Source organism: Euprymna scolopes, chromosome 36, assembly GCF_053919585.1.
Source record: "Euprymna scolopes isolate OS-2025 chromosome 36, ASM5391958v1, whole genome shotgun sequence".
In the NCBI taxonomy this organism is placed as follows: domain Eukaryota; kingdom Metazoa; phylum Mollusca; class Cephalopoda; order Sepiida; family Sepiolidae; genus Euprymna; species Euprymna scolopes.
In genome coordinates, this window is record NC_136517.1 from 35,015,982 (window position 1) to 35,037,357 (window position 21,376).

The 21,376-nt window shown below is 33.4% G+C and overlaps 1 protein-coding gene across 1 annotated transcript in view; it reads right to left on the reverse strand.

Moving 5' to 3' along the window:
* Positions 1-9,642: 9,642 nt before the first annotated feature.
* The window catches only part of LOC145260212 (chymotrypsinogen A-like), a 30,839-nt gene continuing 19,105 nt past the window's right edge, over positions 9,643-21,376 (reverse strand). The window contains exons 4-6 of the mRNA XM_080118036.1: positions 19,564-19,729; positions 15,022-15,158; positions 9,643-9,816 (exon numbers count right to left, since the gene is read on the reverse strand). Coding sequence (XP_079974162.1) covers positions 9,643-9,816; positions 15,022-15,158; positions 19,564-19,729 — 477 coding nt within the window. The remainder of the gene's footprint in view (positions 9,817-15,021; positions 15,159-19,563; positions 19,730-21,376) is intronic.

The window sequence follows — 21,376 nt, forward strand, 5'->3', positions numbered from 1 at the left end:
GATATATATTTATATATATAAAATATGTATATAATATATTTATATATATGATATATACATATATATTTATATATATAATATATATATATAATATATATTTATATATATATAATATATATATAATATATTTATATATATATAATATATATATATAATATATTTATATATATAATATATACATATATATTTATATATATAATATATATAATATATACATATATAATATATATATAATATATACATATTTAATATATAATATATATAATATATATATAATATATAATATATAATATATATATAATATATATACAATATATATATACATAATATATATATAATATATTTAATATATGTATGTATAATATATATATTATATATAATATATATATATAATATATATATTATATATAATATATATATGCAATATATATATACATAATATATATAATATATAATATATACTTTAGATATAATATATATATAATATATATATAATATATAAATTATATATATAATGCATATATATAATATATATATAAATTATATATATAAAATATATATAATATATATATAAATTATATATTTAAAATATATATAATATATATAATATACATATATAAAATATATATAACATATATAATATACATATATACAATATATATAATTTATATGTAATATATATATAACATATATAATATATATATACAATATATATATAATATATATGTAATATATATATAATATATATATGTAATATATATATAAAATATATATATGTAATATATATATAATATATATATAATATATATATAATATATATTTATATATACAAAATATATATATAATATATATTTATATATATAATATATACATATATATTTATATATAATATATATAATATATATTTATATATAATATATAATATATATTTATATATAATATATAATATATATTTATATATATAATATATACATATATAATATATATATAATTTATATATAATATATAATATATATACATATAATATTTATATATTATATATATATTATGTATATATAATATATATATAGATATAAAATCTATATAATATATATATAATATACATATATAATAAATATATATATAATATATATCTTTCACGTCTAGGACCTATGTAGAACAACTATCGGAAACTGTTCTGTCTACTGTGAACCAGCCACCCCCAGAACTTGTGTTTAACAACTAACCATCAGAAACTGTTCTGAAACTAAACATGGCTGACACTTCTAGCGGTTATGAACCCAACGTACATCTTTATTTCGATGGATCCAAATCAAAATTCGAATTGTGGCAAGTGAAATTGTAGGATATCTACGAATTCAAAAGCTGTACAAAGTACTCCAGGCACAATCTAAAAACAGAAACGCCCCCGACTTCATTGAAAAGAACGCAACTCTCTGCGGAATTAATACAGTGCTTAAATGACTGAAGTCTATCACTAGTAATGAGATAGGCCCTGGACGATGGCTGCAAAGCATTAAACTTATTGGGAGAGCATTATTTATCGAAAGGAAACCTCAAAATTATATCTTTATACAATGAACTGCCCTCTCTAAAACGAATGGGAGCCGAAAACATTGCAGATTATATTATAAGAGCTGAAACCATTGCAAAATCTTTAAAAATGTCTGAAGTTATTAGCAACAGACTGTTAATTTCCATGGTCCTCATATATCTACGAATTCAAAAGCTACGAAGGATTTCAAGCCATTCACCACCGTGATAACCCAGAAAGAAAACCCCATGACTTTTAGTCAGTTCAAGGTGGCACTCAGAAGTTACGAGGAAACTGAAAAAAAAATGATCACAGAAGTAAACGAATCTACAAATATCATGAAATTTAAAAATGCACACATAAAAACACCGAAATTAAATTATACAAAATAATAAAATAAATAATAAAAACCGCTACTTTGCCAAAAACAATTTTTCTCCTAAGAAAAGTACAAAAATTATTTGCTATAATTGTGGCCGACCTAATCACAAGAGTTTCCAATGTAGATACAGGACTTTAAAGGGCGACTCCATTAAAAATGTGGAGAACGCCGTTAGCGAACATGCATTCTTATTTTCATGTACGTTTAACGCTTCAACAAACAATAATAATTTTCTCGTCGATTTTGGTGTAACGGCACATGTGATTACAAAGGAATCTGATTTTATCAGTTTTGATCCCAACTTTAAGCCATAAATTCATTTTGTAGAACTTGCTGACGGCAGTCGAGTAAATGATATCGTTTTGAAAAGGGATGATGCTAAAATCTCGCTAAGGAACAATAAAAGTGAACTATATTTCTGAAAACGGGCTCTTCTAATCTCGAAATTTAAGCAAAATATATTTTCTGTACAAGCTGTCATTAAACAAGGTGCAAATATAAACTTAAGCCCCAATAAATAAAAAATGGTGTACCCGAATTGAATTGTATTCGACATTAAAGAAAATGGAAGACGCTATTACTTAAATAGCGTAGTCTCATCGAAAACTGCCTGCCATGATTTACAGACATGGCATAAAATTCTTGGGCACTGCAATATTCCTGATATTAAAAAGTTACCGACTGTAGTTGGTAAAATGAAAATAAAAACATCAAAAAATTTTAACTGCGACGTTTGTACGCAGGGAAAAATGACAAACTATCAAAATTTTTATAGTTAGAGTGTGTGTTAACCAGAAGCCACCGAAGGCCGAGCCGAGAGCAGATATGTTCTCCAGCCAAGACTCTCTTACCTGACAAGAAGGCCACGAAAATTCTATCACTGGTGCATTGTGGCTTGAACGGCCCCGCGGAACCGATGGCCATAGAACATTATAGATATGTGTTGAATTTCGTAGATGACCATTCAGGTTTAATAATGGTTTATTTTTTAAAGAACACATCTGATACCCTGCTAGCAACTAAAAAAATATTTAGCCGACATGGCTCCCTATGGTGAAGTAAAGTGTATTCGCGCTGACCACAGTACGGAATTCACTAATAAAGACTTTGAACCTTTGCTAATTAACCATCGTATCAAGCATGAAAAATCGGCCCCTAAATCGCCACACCAAAACAGGGCTGCGGAAAGAGCATGGCGGACACTTTTTGAAATGGTATGATGTCTACTCATTAGATCAAAACTCCACAAAATCCTCTGGGCACACGCACTTATGGCGGCTGTCTATATACGCAACAGGTGCTTTTAAAAAAATCACTGTCTAAAATCCCATATGAAGCTTTCTGCGGTAGAAAACCAAATTTAAGCAGAATACATGTATTTGGTTCAACTTGCTTGATAAAAAGAGTAAATTAAATATTAAAACCGCGTACTAGTGCACTTATTGATCCGTGCTGAAATAATAACGTTATTATTTAAAATGCCATTCTTAACATGGGGGAAGGGTGTTTTGTACCTATTCTGTACTGTATTCTGTAAAAATGGCACGGTAAATATAGGACAAGTGGCTAAATAAGAAAAAATGACACGAATGAAAAATACAATGAAAAATCTCACTATTATTAAAATCTTGGATACATAAAAGGAAAATATTAAGTTTGTCAATATAATTAAAAAAACTTATCATAATAAAAAAACATAAAACTTTAATTAAACTTGGAAATACGATTAAAAAAATAGCGCGGATCAGTAAGTGCATTAGCACCTAAAACCAATATATTTGTTGGATACGATAAAAACAGTCCAGCCAATTTCTTATTTTTTTCCAGAGAAAAATTAAATAAAAAGAATCCGATGTGTAAAATTCACAGACACGTTTAATTTTAAAGACGAACCCCCGTCATATGAAGAGGATGAAATTATATTTCCCAAATTATTGAAACAAATGACAAACCTCCGTACAGAGAGACGTTAGATACTCAAAGTAGGCATTCAAGTTCTCTCCAATGTCTGGTATATAATTTATAACACTAAAACGAATATAAGCAGTCGGACTTGATGCTCTATGTATTTTGTCTTAAAGAAATTAGAAACGTTAAGATAATACCTTTAGTTTTAATATCTTTAAAAGTTTAGTATATTTGTATACCTTTTTCCAGAAGAAAAGAACTTTTGGCAAATTGTCGAAAGTTCCCCCCCCCCTTCTAAATTACACAATTTTTATTTATTTTTTTTAATTTTCCTGTTAATATCATCGATTACAGACTTAAGTTTCAGATTATAAAAAAAAATGAAAAAAGTTTAATAACTTTTCACATGGGGGTTCAGTTTTCAATTATAACGTTGTACTACATTGAACATGAATTTTGTGATCACGTTAAAAAAAAATAATGGCAACTCTCTCTGATGTGAACGGAAGGTAGGGGTTAGAACAGAGGGGTTAAAAAAAGGAAGATTTCTTTACCCCCCTCCCTCTTCCCTCCTCCCACTCTCATCTATGTATATACACTTCTCTCTCCCTCTCTCTTCTATCTATGTATCCATCTCATCTATTCATCGTGGTCACAAAGTTCGTGTTCAATTTAGTACAACGTTATAATTGAAAACTGAACCCCGACGTGAAAAGTTATGAAATTTTTTTTCTTTTCAATTTTTTTCATAATCTGAAGTGTAATAAGTGTAATCAATGTAAAGTTAAAAAGAAAAATTGAAAATTGTGGAATTTAGAAGGGAGGGCACTCTCGACAACGTCCGCCAAACTTTTATTTACTAATAAAAAATTATTTCCTTTAAATTTTTTTTTTTTTTTTTTTTTTTTTTTTTCATAAATTTACTCCAAATAATATACATTCTCCGATTGTGTGTTTCCTTCGCGAATTATTTTCAGTTTTTAAACTCTGTCATTTCTTTGATTCAATTGGTTTGAAGGCGTAAATCTTCGCTAAATGCAGAACACAATTGTCAAATGTACGAGTTTTATTACGACTTTTACTTACTCTTGTGTACTGCAAATTTCTTTTATCATGGCAATTAAATCTGACAGGAATTTAATATTTTATTTGCAAGGAATAACTGCGATTTAAATTTTTTTTTCTTGTAGACGGTGTCATATTAAAATAAATTCCGAATATAAAAAATGTCCGTATATAAATTTAAAATATAATTTGTGAATTTCAGTAAAAATGGCACGGTAAATATAGGACAAGTGGCTAAATAGGAAAAAAAAAATGGCACGAATGAAAAATACAATTAAAAATCTCACTATTATTAAAATCTTTGATACATAAAGGGAATATATTAAGTTTGTGAAATTAAAAAGAAATTAGATTTACACTTATTAAGTAGATGGAAAAAATTAATGAGATTCTACTTTTTGTAGGCGATTACGTATGGAAAAAAATTTGGAAAACACGGAGAAACAACTATTTTATTCTTTAGGGTATAAGGATCATTTCGAATATAAATTTAATGTAAAAAATAATCACTTGTTACAGCCATGGCACACTCATCTACAAGTCAGCTACAAATAGCGTTTTAAGGACTTATAACAATGTTTTTGGGGGGGGGGTCATAAGAGATGAATTGTATATATTTCTTTTTTTTGGGGGGGGGGGTAACAAGTATTCTTTAACCCTAACACTAACTCTTGGTTCTATTGTTAATAGTGCTCCCTCAAAAACGTAATAAACTTACTAAGCCTATCAATACCCCTCAGTCCGTGTGGCAACAACCCCCATCGCACAAAAGAAAATAAGGTGGTGATATATCAGATTGAACAGAACAACAAAAAGAAAATTTAATGTTTGTCTAATACTGAGTGAGGCCCTTAGTTAAAACTTTAAGAGAAGAATCCTAACACCCCTTAAAAATCGCTTTAATTTGCTTGAAAACAGAGCAGTAAATGCTTATTTTCAAACATTGCAGTAATGCTTATATATACAGTAAATAAGCAGTACAGTAATGTTTATTTTTAAATAAGCATTAAAATATAGGAGAGAGAATCAAGCCTCCACACCCAACAAAAACTTAGAAAAAACGATTTTATTTGCTTCAACACAACAGTTTAAATAAAAGTTTTTAAAAAAACTTTTATTTGATATTGGGGTAGAGGTTTATTTTCTATTTAAAACTAGAGAGAATGGTGTCTTACCTGTCAAAACTTAGAAAACTTTTTTTTTTTTTTTTAATTCTTTTTGCTTGAAAACAACCGAATAAATAGTTTTGATTTAGCCCCTATTTAAAAATTATAGGAAATGTAGCCTTGCTCCACTCCTAAATGATCCTAATCTTTTTGTTACTGCATTGTTTTTATTTTGCGCTATTTTCTCCTTAAACATCATTCAATGTTCGTCGGACGAAGATCAAAGTGTGGTATCTGTTCTTCAGATGCTGCATATCAATTTCTTGTTTTCTCTCAGTGGAGGAGAAACCATTCACAAATAAGACAATTTTTAATTTTTGTTCCTTTTCTCCACATTTAAAAAAAAAAAAAAAACCCTGGTGTCTACCTCTGTCCTCGGGGGGGGGGGCATTGTAAATAGGAACCACCATGCAATGTTTGTTTGGCTGAAATACTGTCTACAAAATGTTCAACCTTAGTTGCTTATGTTACGCTCCATTTTCCTTAGGACTACAAAAGCTTTTACAGAACAGATTAATAAGTTGCGAGCCTGTCTTTGTTTTGTCGTTACTTCAATGGCAAGTGCTCGTCTGGGCTCCAATCTCTGGTACCCCTCGCCAATCTTTCACAATAAACACCCGTCTAGCTGAAACCACTGTCAGTAATTTTCCCCACTCTTTATCTGTGCCAAAACCAAAACGTAGATTCCCTGAACAAAGCTTCTTTCTTAGAACTGCACGCCTGTGGAACTTTCTTCCGTTTGCCTGTTTCCCACCTGACTACAGCTTGGATGTCCTCAAGTCTAACATAAACAAATTCCTGATAAAACGCTCCCTTAAGTAAGACACTTTATCAAATCTCCATTACTAACGATTACTACGATATTATCCCATTGATTACTGTACACTCAATAACTCTTATCCCCGAGTGGCTTCCGGACCTTGATAAGTGGTGACTACCATGTGAGAAAAAAAGAAAAGGTAAAAGATGTAACTTATGGACCCAGAGGTTTCATTTAAATAATAAAGGGAAGCCAGGGAAAAGAACCGATGAAAGTAAAGAAAATCTAATTAATAAACAAGTGCGAAACAAGTTATAAATATTATTTAATTGGAATTATTGAGATGAGTATTATTCATTAATTTTATTTATTGCGGACTATTATCCTCTGAAATGCTGGTATATATATATATATATATATATATATATATATATATATATATATATATATATATATATATACTAGCATGCGTGCCCGGCGTTGCCCGGGTGTTTGGAGGTGTATGTTGAGCAAAAATAAAAAAAACGGTCAATTTTGTTTTTAACTTTGACCCCTATTATGACCCCTTAACATTTATTGTTTTGGGCTCAAATCGAGTTATTAAGTTAGATCCATGTCCAAGGAACTTATATCTAAAATTTCAAAATTGTCGGAGGAGTTTGGTAGAGTTCTCAAAGGTGAAATCGTTGAACTTTGACCCCTTAGCAGCCAAATTTCTGGCCAAAAACCGATCACAAAGATTTCCCCAAATCTCAGTTCACTGTATATTAAATTTCGAGTCTGTAGACTTAAAATTGACAGAGAAATCTACACAGACAGACACACAGGCACGTTCACTTTTATAGATATATAGATATACTAGCATGGGAGCCCGGCGTTGCCCGGGTGTTTGGAGGTTATGCTGAGAAAAAAAAAGAATTAAAAAAACAAAAACGGTCAATTTTTTTTTTAATTTGACCTCTATTACGACCCCTAAAAATTGATTGCTTTGGGCTCAAATTGAGTTATTAAGTTAGATCCATGTTCAAGGAACCTATATCTAAAATTTCAAGTGATTAGACCCAAAATTCTCGGAGGGGTTCTCAAAGGTCTAATCGTTGGACTTTGACCCCTTAACAGCCAAATTTCTGGCCGAAAACCGATCAGGTAGATTTTCCCAAATCTTAGTACCCTGTATATCAAATTTCGAGTCTGTAGACTGAAAATTAACAGATTTATTGCGAAGGAAAATGTACACAGACACACAGACAGACAGACACACAGACACGTTTCTTTTTATAGATATATGTATGCGTACATATATATGTGCGTGTGTGTAAAGATATCTATCTTTCTATACTCCTATAAATTCGTTTTTCATTTGTGTGTATTGATATTCAGATTAAAAACTCTCTTTTCCATTTATTTAAAAAAATACAATTTTCTCATATATGGGTTGTGGAAATGCATTCACTAGCAAAAGATCTAGCTAATTTGCATATTCTTTTAAACATTCATTTTAATTAAGTTTTTTTCGGTTTTCTTATGGAATGATTATCTTTATTTAACTATTACGTGTAATTATAATCCATGCAGATATTCTACATGATTTATACTTGCGTAATATTTGCGTAAAATCTTTACAGTAAACAAAAAATGTTTTCCATATATATTTATGTATGCGTATATATTTTTGTTAAATCTATTTGTTTATCTATCTATAAAAGTGAAAGTGTCGGTGTTTGTCTGTCTGTGTACATTTCCCTACGCAATAACTCTGTCAATTTTAAGTCTACAGACTTGAAATTTGATATACAGAGTATAGAGATTTGGAAAAATCTTTGTGATAGGTTTTCGGTCAGAAATTTGGCTATTAAGGGGTCAAAATTCAACGATTTGACCTTTGAGAACTCTACCAAACTCCTCCGACAATTTTGGGTCGAAACACTTGAAATTTTGGATATAGGTTCCCTGGACATGGATCTAACTTAACTTGATTTGACCCTAAAACAATAAAACTCAAGGGGTCATAATAGGGGTCAAAGTTAAAAAAAAAAAATTGACCTCTGCGGTCTCTACCAAATTACTCAGACAATTTCTGGGTCTAAACTTTTGAAATTTTATAGGGTATTCAGAAATAGGATAAGCTTTTTCATCGGTTTGGGTCAAAAAATTTTAGTTACCAATATATAAATGTATGCATGTATGTCTGTATGTATGTATGTATGTATGTATGTCTTCCCAAACTTTCGACAGAGGCGACGGATTTTCTCAAAATCAGTATCGTTCGACCTTTCATACGACAAATATCGAAAAATTGGCTAAAAACATTGATATCTTCACCTTAAACTGGGCACTTTTCTACAAGGGGGATCGCTTTTTTCGCCAATATTTTTGAAAGTCATCCTCTCCTTTCGATTGTCTAACCTTAATTTTAAAAAATGTCACTTCCGGTTTGGCGGTGGTCGTAACAGTATAGACGTTAGGTTTTTTACCCCGTTCTTTTCCTCCTTTGCGGTACGGGTTCGAGCCTGCCTTCCTACTACCACTTTTTTTTTTTTTTGCTCAACATACACATCCAAACACCCGGGCAACGCTGGGCTGAAATGCTAGTATATATATATATATATATATATATATATATATATATATATATATATATATATATATATATATATATATATATGGGGTAAATTTCTGTTTGCTTATATGTGTCTATATACGCGCGTGTGTGTTTTTTTACAAGCACACATGTTTGTCTGTGCATTTATACTGAAACAATTTCTGGGGTATAAAGAAACAAGATGTGCTAAATGTAATGTATTCACAATTCAAATTTATTTTATTTTTATTTATTCGATCGCATTGTGTAGCGAATCCACGAGACGAATGTTCCGATGTTGGTGTAAATGCTCGGATATCCATATCTGTGGCACGATCGATCGCCCCATGATGTCACTCCAGCGACAACAAATCGACCATCGGATTTTCGGACACATGACAGCGGACCGCCGGAATCGCCCTAGAATGAAATAAAAAAAACACAAGCAGTTGATGATTCTTAAATTCCAATGGTTTTTTGCCAAAACTTTCAAATATCTGCGCGATTACATTTTCACACAACGGACTGTCTGCTGTGGCAAATTACGTTCACTGTATGTATGTTCATTTTATGGGAATCGCTTCAGACAAGGTATGAAGCTACTTGATGTAAGGAACTAAATACTACTACTTAGTCAAAAACTGGATAACGATCAGCCATACACCCATTCCCCCGGTCAGAAACATTGAAAATTGACCTCTGCGGTCTCTATCAAATTACTCGGACAATTTCTGGTCTAAACATTTGAAATTTTACATAAAGGATATTCAGAAATAAGGGAAGCTTTTTAATCGGTTTGGGTCGAAAATGTGAGCTACCAATATATAAATGTATGTATGTATGTATGTTTGCATCTCTGTCTTAAATTTTCGATAGAGGCGATGGATTTTCACAAGATCAGTATCGTTTGGAAACTCGATCCTTCAGACGACAAATACCGAAAAATTGACTAAACACATTAATTTCTTCACCCTCAAGTGGGCACTTTTCTACAGATAAGGTTTGGTTTTTCACCAATATTTTCGAAAGTCATACCGTCTTTTTTGATTGTCTAGCCTTAGTCTAACCCTCCGTCACTTTCGGTTTGGCGGTGGTCATAACAGCAAAGACGTCACGTTTTATCCTTGTTCTTTTCCTCCTTCGCGGTACGGGTTCGAGCCCGCCTTCCTACTACGACTTTTTTTTTTTTTTTGCTCAACATACACCTCCAAATACCCGGGCAACGCCGGGCACCCATGCTAGTATATATATAATTTGTACATAACCTAGATATAAATATTAAATAAACAATCATTCCATATCATAAACGCACCGCACGTTTTAATTCTAACGGCTATAATCTATTTGAAAATCACACACATACAACATCCATTCTTTTCATGTCACAAACGCACCATACATTTTCAAATATTGTACTTGTGTGTTATTTCGGTGCATATGCACTTATGCTACCGTATTATTGTTATTTTAAATCGTATTTTCAAGTTAAATTCGAATTTCACGATATCTTTTTATTAAATTGTTAGGGGAAGTGCAGAATAGTTACAAAACATCCTCCCCTTCCCCATGTTAAGAATGGCTTTCTAAATAATAACGTTATTATTTTAGCACAGTAGCATAAGTGCATAAGTTCCGTTATTTCTTCAAATCACTTATCTTGCGAACGTCTTGAAATAAAGAAGATGGTTGGTTGGTTGTTTTTTTTTTTGTTTTACGGCATATCAACCCTTTCAGGTTATTTAATGCCGAATCCAAAGATTTTGAAGAAAAATTTCTTAATAAAATATATTGTTGTTTTCAAGTCAGTTTCTATTTGACCCATAGTTGAGACCCTAACAGGTACTACCACTCCGGGTCAGAGTGGACCACGGAGCAATGGCAATTAAAGGGTAGCTCCACACTCCCCAAAGCCCGTAAGCTGGGGCCTCACCACTGGATATACTTTAAGGTCATATCGAGGACCAGAAATAAAGAAGAAACGTTGATAAATATATAAATAATTCTAAAGAACTACACTATAGCTACAACCTTTTTGACGCTATATTTCATTACAACCCTTTATAATATAATATATATGTATGTATATATATATATATATGTGTGTATATGTATATATGTATATCTATATATGTGTCTATATATATGTATATGTTTATATTCCATCACAATATATATCATACTGAAGATCCAATCTCACACAACTCTCAGATATACGCATAATAGTTAGAATAGTAAATTTACAAGGATACAATATATATTATATGGAAAAATGCGCGCATGAAAAGTAATATTCTTAAGATTTTATTAAACCTGGAAAAGTAAAGGACAAGAAATTCAACCTGGAAAAGTAAACAACAAGATATTCTAGTAAAGTAAAAAATAAGAATTTTTTAGACTTAAAATATTGCAGCTAAAAATAAAATTTGAATATTGATAAATATTTTATTTATTATTTGCATATGTTGTTGTTTATTGTTGAGTTAGAAAGGGTGTCAGTCGCTGGATTGAACTTATTTCCCCCCTATTATTTGCATATATTTATGTAGTAAAAATTGTTTGAATAAAATTAATTCAGTAGTTAGTTAGTTAGTAGATGGAATTAATAATTTTATAATTTACATAGAAATGAATTAAATGATCCTAATTATGATATAATAAAATTATTAATTTTTATGTAAATTATAAAATTATTTATTCCATCTACCAGCTAACTAACTAATGAATTAATTTTATAAATTAATAATTAGTGGTGGGGGTTTGAATGTGTCTCGATTCATTCAATTTCGGACTTAAGCATATATTCAACCACTACCGTGGTTGAATGATTTCCCCGAAACCTCTGGCCTTGATGAAATGGAGACTAAAACTTGCTGCTATGGTTTCAAATGATCTGAAATAACAGCAATGGGAGACTTGATTCCAAATATTTCTCATTAGTTATATCTCCCATTTTTTGGAAATTGGGTTTTGGAAATAGGGTACGATTATAAATATCCCGAGTATCAAATAATCCTTATGCATTGTGAAATTTACTTTATGTATGAAAACCAAAGGGGGGGGGGGTAGATATAACATATGATAAATATTTGGAATCACGTCTCCCTTTGCTATTATTACAGATCATTTGAAACCATAGCAGCAAGTTTTAGTCTCCCCTCCATCAAGGCCAGAGGTTTTGAGGAACTATCAGATATTTTGTAATTCATATGCAGAACTAGGAAAACAAATGACTAAAATTAAAACATTTTATGGCTGTAAAAAAATGCAAAAAATAGGTTCTTAATGATGGATGATCCCTTTAATTGCGACCTAAAGGGCAAATGTCACATAGCCCACTACACATTTCCAACGAGCCTTCATTTCTTAAATTCTGGTCAATAGTCGCTGAGAAGCCGAACTTATAAAATTGCCCCAAAAAGCTGGTAACTCTCTCTTTCTCTCTCTCTCTTTCTCTCTCTCTCTCTCTCTCTCTCTCTCTCTCTCTCTCTCTCTCTCTCTCTCTCTTTCTATATATATATATATATATATATATATATATATTAATTAGTGGTCTGGCAATGCCACAGGGAGACAACCAAGCAAAAAAAAAAACCCTAAGCAAAATTTATCCCAAAGCAGCAAAAATAAACCTCTGCAGGAGAGACAATCGAAGCAACAAATCCGACAAATGTAGGGGAGACAAACAAAGCAGCAAAACTAAAGTTAGCCTGCCAGACACTATGTATAAAAATGTAGGCAAATTTGGGCATATTTTATTGGTTTGAAAATATAGATCCTTTTTTTACCAATTGTCATAAAATTGAATTCATATTGGTATAAATCAACATAAAAATACTTTAATATTTATTAATTTTTTATTCATAATTAATCTATATTTATTTACTTATGACAGTATGTATGTATTTACGTTTATTTTTATACCAAACTAAATTTCAAACCTATTGATTTATCTATGATAATAATCGTTGATCAATTAGATCTAAATCTCGTAAAAAGTCAAATTCAGTCCAGAACCAATCAATCATATGTGTTTCTCATAGCATTACCTCATTATTAAACTGACACAAATCATTAATCTTTGTTTTCTAGTGGAAAATTAATTCCATTTGAGTAATGCAAGGCTTTCCACCATTGTCTATAAAAATGCATAATTTGACCGGCAAAATGTGAGAGAATATCGGTCTAAAGGTCGAGACAATGGGAAAGAAGGATGAAAGAATGCTTATGTAGATCAACACAACAGTAAGAGAGGTGGTCATGGAGCGAGGACAAGCTGACACATTTTCTTCACGGCCAAAACATCTGCACTGCACACCCACCACGCACCTTCACTGATTTCAACAACCGTCACACTAAATTGAAAACTGTTGCCAGTGTGGAATAAACAAAAAAAATTATAAATCAGCTGTGTTGTGTTTTATTCAATTTCCGTATGTATAGGTAGACCAGTGACAAAAACAAAAGTCGATTAAGAAATTATATAGACTGAAAGCACATTTAACGACTGACCGCAGCGAATATACATATATATATATATATATATATATATATATATATATATATATATATATATATATATATCATCCACATGCAGTACTGTTTCACCGTATCACCGCTCATCAGTAGGGTTAGACAAGCAACTACCTCAAGCCAGAATCGAAACTCTACCGTCTAAACAACAGTTGGAGCTTTTAGATATTCGGCTGCTGCTATGCAGGCAGTGAATTAACAATGTTTTATCAGTCCAAATGCCTAAGCTCAATTTGTTTACACAAAGAGCATCGTTTAATACGCTGATGGCAGTTTATATATCACTTCCCAATATGCTCAACCCAAGATAGAGTGCAATATATATAATTTTCCCCTGTGCTTTTTTTTTTCACTGGGGATGACAACCATTCTTTGAAACTCCATAGCATAAGGAAATAATCTTTATTTTGTATCCCTTGTTCCAAAAATAAATCTTGTAAATTTTAATGCGCAAATTTTTAACTTCTGTGTGTGTGTGTGTGTGTGTGTGTGTGTGTGTGTGTGTGTGTGTGTGTGTGGTTATGTCAAACAGCCAGGTAACTTTTTTTTTTCAATTTTCTTATCGGTCTGTTCAAGCTGGAGATGGGGCATCCTACCGGATGTCAGGCATTCACTCGCTATCTCATGTATTCCAACCGAGAGGTCGTTTTAAAGTTCTAATCGTCTCTTTAATCGTCTCTTTAAATGCAAAATGTTTGTGGTATATCATTCCCACCGTTCACATAGATATAAGTAAATTTACATGTTTCGTGCCGAGCACATACACTTTTATCTTTTCCCTCTGACAACGCCCTGCTCTTTTTGTAATTCTTATTATAAATGTCATAGTCACTTTCTTTGTACGGCTTTGCGTATTATTTGTCTTTCAAACTCTCTTTTATATTCGTCTCTGACAAACTGTAAATGACTTAAACGTACGTTCTAACAAATTGCTGACAAATTGCTACCTCTTCTCTTATCAACGCCTGCATTATCAACGATAATCCACAGACAATGCACATCACGTGTACAGGGAATTAAAAATTCCAAACACGTGGTCAGCTTAAATGGAACCACATATGAGATTAAATAAATTTAATAGTGACCGATGCTCACCGAACAGGCACCTTTCAAGCCATAGTTAACGCATATGTGAAGTTGAGGTCGTATAGCGCCGGCCCAATACGTTCTGCACTTGTTTGGGTGGAGGGGGATCACTTGTAGAACACGCAAACGAGATTTATCACCAGTGGCTGGAAAAGAACAAGGGGAGGAAAAGCGAATCAACAAATGCGGATGAGAAAAGAAAACAAAAAGAAGAAAGGAAAAACCAACTTACACTAGAGAGTATATTCTATATATTTACAAAGAGGTTCGGAAGAAGAAAAAGATCGAAAAAGCGAGATAATTGATAATGAAGTAAGGGGACGTCCCACCTTTTGCACCTCTCTGGCTAGTTGCAATATTTTTTTATTGTAATGGGGTAGTTATTTAAATTGCTGCCCACATCTAGGTGTGTCAGAAACTTCGTGAAAAATATTGAATAATTCGACCCCCTGTCTTTCCAAGCTTATAACTACTCGAAAAATGTAATTCAAGCCCTAATTTTTTTTTCAATTAACGGAGCAAGGACCAAGGTTTCATTTTAAAAAAAAAAGTACAAACAACGTGTTTAAAAAAAAAAAAAAGGTTTTAAACTTCGGACTTTACAGGTAAATTTTTAAAAAACTGTTCTTTTTTGTTGTTTTAAATTAGAATATATTATTTATTGATCTTTTATCTTCAATTTGTGATATATAAAACTTTGGCACATAAATTAATTATTTACTTTTTAATAGACATTTCAATTAATTAATTCGATCCCCTGTCTTTCCACGCTTATAACTACTCGAAAAATGTAATTCAAACACTAATTTTTTTTTCGATTAAAGGAGCAAGGACCATGGTTTCATTAAAAAAAATATACAAACAACGCGTTTTGAAAAAAAAAAAGTTTTAAACTTAGGACTTTACAGGTAAATTTCCAAAAAACTGTTCTTTTTTGTTGTTTTAAATTAGAATATATTATTTACTGATCTTTTATCTTCAATTTGTGATATATAAAACTTTGGCACATAAATTAATTATTTACTTTTTTTTTTAAATAAATGGGGGGCGTGAATTAAAAAAAAAACGTTTGTCTAAAATATAATATTCGGTTTATTGGAAAGAGCATAAAATTTCACACTGACCCTGAAAATATTGTAAAAATAGAATCAATAGAAAAATTTTGATAGATTTTTAAAGTTTAAAAATTGAAAAATACTGAACTCGTAAAATTCAATTAATTTCATTATTGTTTTTTTTTTTTTAATAAAAAAAAAATATTTCTATTACTTTTTATACAACTTTAATAGTTTATTTTGGAAGTATAGGGTGACCCAAAAACAAAACAAAAGCTAAATGGAGGCCATCTAGAACATATGTTGTAGAACGGAGAAAAAAAGGCCAAAGACCCTTGTGTTTTGATGTGATGTTTTGAATATAATAAACAAGTTATGACCAAAGGTTCATTTCATTCGGACAAAACACTAAGAAACGGGGCCTAATTAGAGTTGGAGGCCGTTTTTGGGGGGGTCACCCTGTATAATCCATAAAGAAAATAAACAACACACTTTTAAAAGAGAAATTACGAGTTTTTTATATTTTATTCGCAGTTTCGTGTTAGGTTTGTCAAAAATTGCTACAAAAATTCTGATACACCTAGCCCACATCAGCAATATTTGGCACAAGGCAGAGAAAGTGGGGATCTAAAGCAGGCTCCCCTAAAGGAGGGGCACTCCTGCAATTGCAAAAATTGCCTGAGTAACCCCGTCGGCATTCCCGGTCGGGGCGCCTCAGGCGACAAACAATAACCTTGCCCCATCCGAAAGCCGGGGTGGTAAGGCCTGGGAGAGTAGACCTCCTGGGTATTACCCAGGCGGTGTACTTCAGTCCGACAGGTTCTAAGTCGGTTCCGGGCCCCTCACCTGTCGGGCTGAGTGTTAAGAACGGATCCTTAACGTGTACTACTACCTTGTCTCCCTGCAGACGAAGCCGCTAGGAGACACATCCCATCATAAAGATTATAATGGGGGTAGTTATTTATTTGCTGCCCACCACAGCAAAATGTGGCACAAGGCCGGAAGGTGGAGAACAGGCGAGCTTCTCTAAAGAAGGGGCACTCTCACCTTAACAAAAATTACCTGAGCACCCTCGTCGGCATTCCCGGTAGGGGCGCTTCAGGCGACAAGCAATTAACTTGCCCCACCGGAAAGCCCGGTGGCATGGCCTGGGAAAGTGGGCCTACTAGGTAGTACCCAAGCGGTGTACCTCAGGCCGACAAGTGCTGGCCCGGTTCTAGGCCCCTCACCTGTTGTGGGCTGAGTGTCAAGAACGGATCCTTGACGAGTACGATTACTCTGTCTCCCTGCAACCGAAGCCGCTAGGAGACACGTCCCATCATCCAAGATTATAATGGGGTATGATCCCGCACAGTCGGGAGATTCTATTTATAAACGATGCTGCTAGGAACTGACGAATCAAATTAATAGATACATTGAGAGCATTGCCAAGGCTGCTGCAAGGAAGGTTGGCTCCCTCTACCGTGCTAGAAAACTACTTACGCCTGAAAGTATCCTGTACCTCTATAAGGCCACCATTCGCCCATGTATGGAGTACTGTTGTCACATCCAGGCTGGTGCATCTGCTGCTTGTCTCTCGCTCCTGGACAGGGTTCAAAAGAGAGTCGCCAACCTGATTGTCATCTAGGCTTCAGCCTCTGTCCCATCGACGAGATGTTGCATCCCTCTGCCTGTTCTACAAATACTTTAATGGTGAATGCTCTGACGAACTGCAAACACTTGTACCTCCTCGACGTAACTACCCCCGACAAACCCGACAAGCTAGTAAGTCTCATCCCTTTACAGTAGAGATCCCTAGGTGCAAGAAAGCCTTTTACTCCAATAGTTTCTTCCCCAGAAATGCAGGTCTTTGGAACTCCCTTCCGGGATTCTGCTTTCCCAACTGTACTAATATAAAGAAGTTCAAGTGTAATGTGAACAAACATCTTTCTACTCATCTCCCTTCATAATGCCCCTGCAAATTAAGTCCTTGATAGTATCCCCCTGCTTCAAAGTGGCACTGTGCCTTGTTTGGGGTGAAAATTGAATAATAATAATTTAAAAAAATTCAGGTTTTGCTACCAACCAATCAGAAACCAGAATTGCTCCATAAAAATTAAACCTTTACTGTGGCAACTTCGCATATGTTTTCTTCGTGTCAACACGAGAAGAATCTTTTGCTCTGCGGTTTCCAACTCAAGAACTGTCTACTGAGAACCAGTCACCCCCAGGACTAATGTAGACCAACTAATCATCAGAAACTGTTCTGTGTACTGAGAACCAGTCACCTCCAGGACATCTAACCATCGGAAACTGTTCTGAAACTAAACATGGCTTACAACTAGAGATAGTGAGCTGGTTGTGTATGTAAAGATGTGGTGCTTAAGGATGTAGAGAAAATTGTAATGAATGCGATAATTACATGCCTCAAAAGCGCGTCTTCTAAAGTTTAGTTGCTGAACACTAGAAAAACAAATGGCGACGCCTAGCTGATTTTATCTTCAACGGTCGCGCGAACTAACGCGAATTCTCGACGATCGTATGCAAATTAGACGATGGACTGTATATAAATAAGCTGGCTAAAGAACGGAAGAGTTTGTTTTATGAAGAAGGCGAAGTGTGCACATGTGCTACGTCGAGGCGTAATGTATTGTTTGAAACTGAGAGAACGCAGTGACGTTAAGAGCTGGAATTACGTCGTCAGTGAAAAGGGCTGCCGCCAGTTTGTTTATTTAGAAGACAAAAGAATGTCGACATTCTACTTCAATGAAGTGTTAGCAATGAAAACCGGCTTTTCCGGCTTTCGAATCTTCGTTCTTGCTGCGGAAGCTTTCACATTTAGTGTGCAAGTAAAAGAAGTCGACATTTTTATTTATTTTTTTTATTACATTTTCACCCCAAACAAGACACATTGCCACTTTGATGTAGGGGCCTACTATCACGGACATAAGCTACAGAGGTACTATGTGGGGAGTAGGGAAGCAAGATGTCGGTTCACGTTAAACTTGAACTTCTGCATATCAATACAGTTGGGGAAGCAGGAACCCGGAAGGGAATTCCAAAGTCTAGCAGTTCTGGGGAGGAAACTACTAGAGTAAAAGGCTCTCTTACATCTAGAGATCTCTACTGTGAAGGGATGGAATTTTGCTGCTTGTCGGGTTTGTCGGGGGTATTTACGTTGAGGGGGTACAAGTGCTTGCAGTTCGTCGGAGCATTCACCATTAAAGTACTTGTAGAACAGGCAGAGGGATGCTACATTTCGTCGATGAGACAAAGGCTGAAGCTTAGATGATAGTTCAGGACCTATCAGGTTGGCGACTCTCTTTTGAACCTTGTCTAGAAGTGAGAGACTAATGATGCAACAGAAAGCACAGAGACAGACGTGACTGATAAGACTTCTCAACCTGATTGATTGACTGGCGCTATGTATTCAACGCCCAACAAAGCAAAACAAATACGAATGAAAATAGGACTCCCTCTTTAGCGGAATACTCCCTCCCATGTGAAAGTGACTTACCTCGTGTTTCTCCCCATCCGGTTATGTAACAACTGTGGTCCGTATAATAATCATAGGAAGACGGTAGACACACCGGGGAAATGTATTCGTTGTAATGGACGTCCTTTTCCAGTTGAATCAGAGCCACGTCGTTGGGGTAATTTCCACCGGGATGGAAGTTAGGATGCTGAAGGAAATAAAATAAAATAAATACAAATACACGTCAAATATTGAATGGCGTTAGGTTGGGTCGGTCTAAATATAGTATGTTTATAGTAAGCGAAAATTAAACCTTTCTCTTCTTCAATGCAGAAAGCACGGTTCTAGTATCAGGTACCTAGCCGCAATAAAAGAGACTCCTCGTGATATATACTTTTTTATAAGAACGATTTGTTTGATTGCTTTAGACTGTTGTTGTTTTTGTTTTTGTTTTGTTTTGTTTTTTGTTTGTTTTTCTGTTTTTTTAAAGATGGAACATTTTCTGATTATTTAGAACTAGCGGCGGGGGGGGTCGTAAAATTAAATATTAACATGTGAGGATGGGATCGTCTATAACATGAACATGCCATCTTGTCCTCAACACGATCACCTACTAATCAGACCCACTATAGAACTTAATACAGGGGGTTCAAAAAATAACTGATGGGTTGAAAATCTTTGTCATTTTATCATTAAAATTTTATTTTTTCTCTCGATTTCAGATATTTCACAGATAATATTTTGGAAATTAATTATGGATAAGTATAGCATTGAACAACATACACAAGTTTTGAAATTGTTTTACCAAAATCAAGGGTAAATTTTAACGACAACATTATCTCTCACTATAGCAATGTCAAATGGCAACCACATTCCCAAGACTTGACTAGTACCCGACTTTTTCTTGTGGGTATATCTTAAAGAGTCTATGTTAACGAACCCCAAACTCTGCAAGAATTGAAGGAAAACATCAGGAACGAAATAAGGGAGTTAAATCGCAATCCAGAGATTCTGCAATCTGTCATAAATGTTTTGGAAAGAGCACAAATATGCGAAGCTGAAAATGGGCAACATTTAAAAGACATTATTTTTTATAAATAAAGATTGTTTTAATTTTACATTTGTTATTAGGTAGGTGCAAAAATAATGCCGTTTTTTTATTTCAACTATATATATATATATATATATATATATATATATATATATATATATATATATATATATATATATATATATACATACTAGCATTTCATCCCGGCGTTGCCCGAGTGTTTGGAGGTGTATGCTAAGCAAAAAAAAAACAAAAAAAAACGGTCAAGTTTTTTTTAACTTTGACCCCTATAATAACCCGTTAACATTTATTGTTTTTGGCTCAAATCAAGTTATTAAGTTAGATCCATGTCCACGAAACCTATATCCAAAATTTCAAGTGTTTAAACCCAAAATTTTCGGAGGAGTTTGGTAGAGTTCCCAAAGGTCAAATCATTGAACTTTTACCCCTTAACTGCCAAATTTCTGGCTGATACCTGATCACATCGATTTTCCCAAATCTCAGTACCCTGTATATCAAATTTCGAGTCTGTAGACTAAAAATTGACAGAGTTATTACGTAGGGAAATGTACACAGACACACAGACACGTTCACTTTTATAGATATACCAGCATTTCAGCCCGGCGTTGCCCGGGTGTTTGGATGTGTATGTTGAGCAAAAAAAAAGTGATAGTAAGAAGGCAGGCTCGAACCCGTACCGCAATGGAGGAAAAGAACGGGGTAAAACCTAACGTTTATGCTGTTACGACCACCGCCAAACCGGAAGCGACATTTTTTAAAATTAAAGATAGACAATCTACAAGA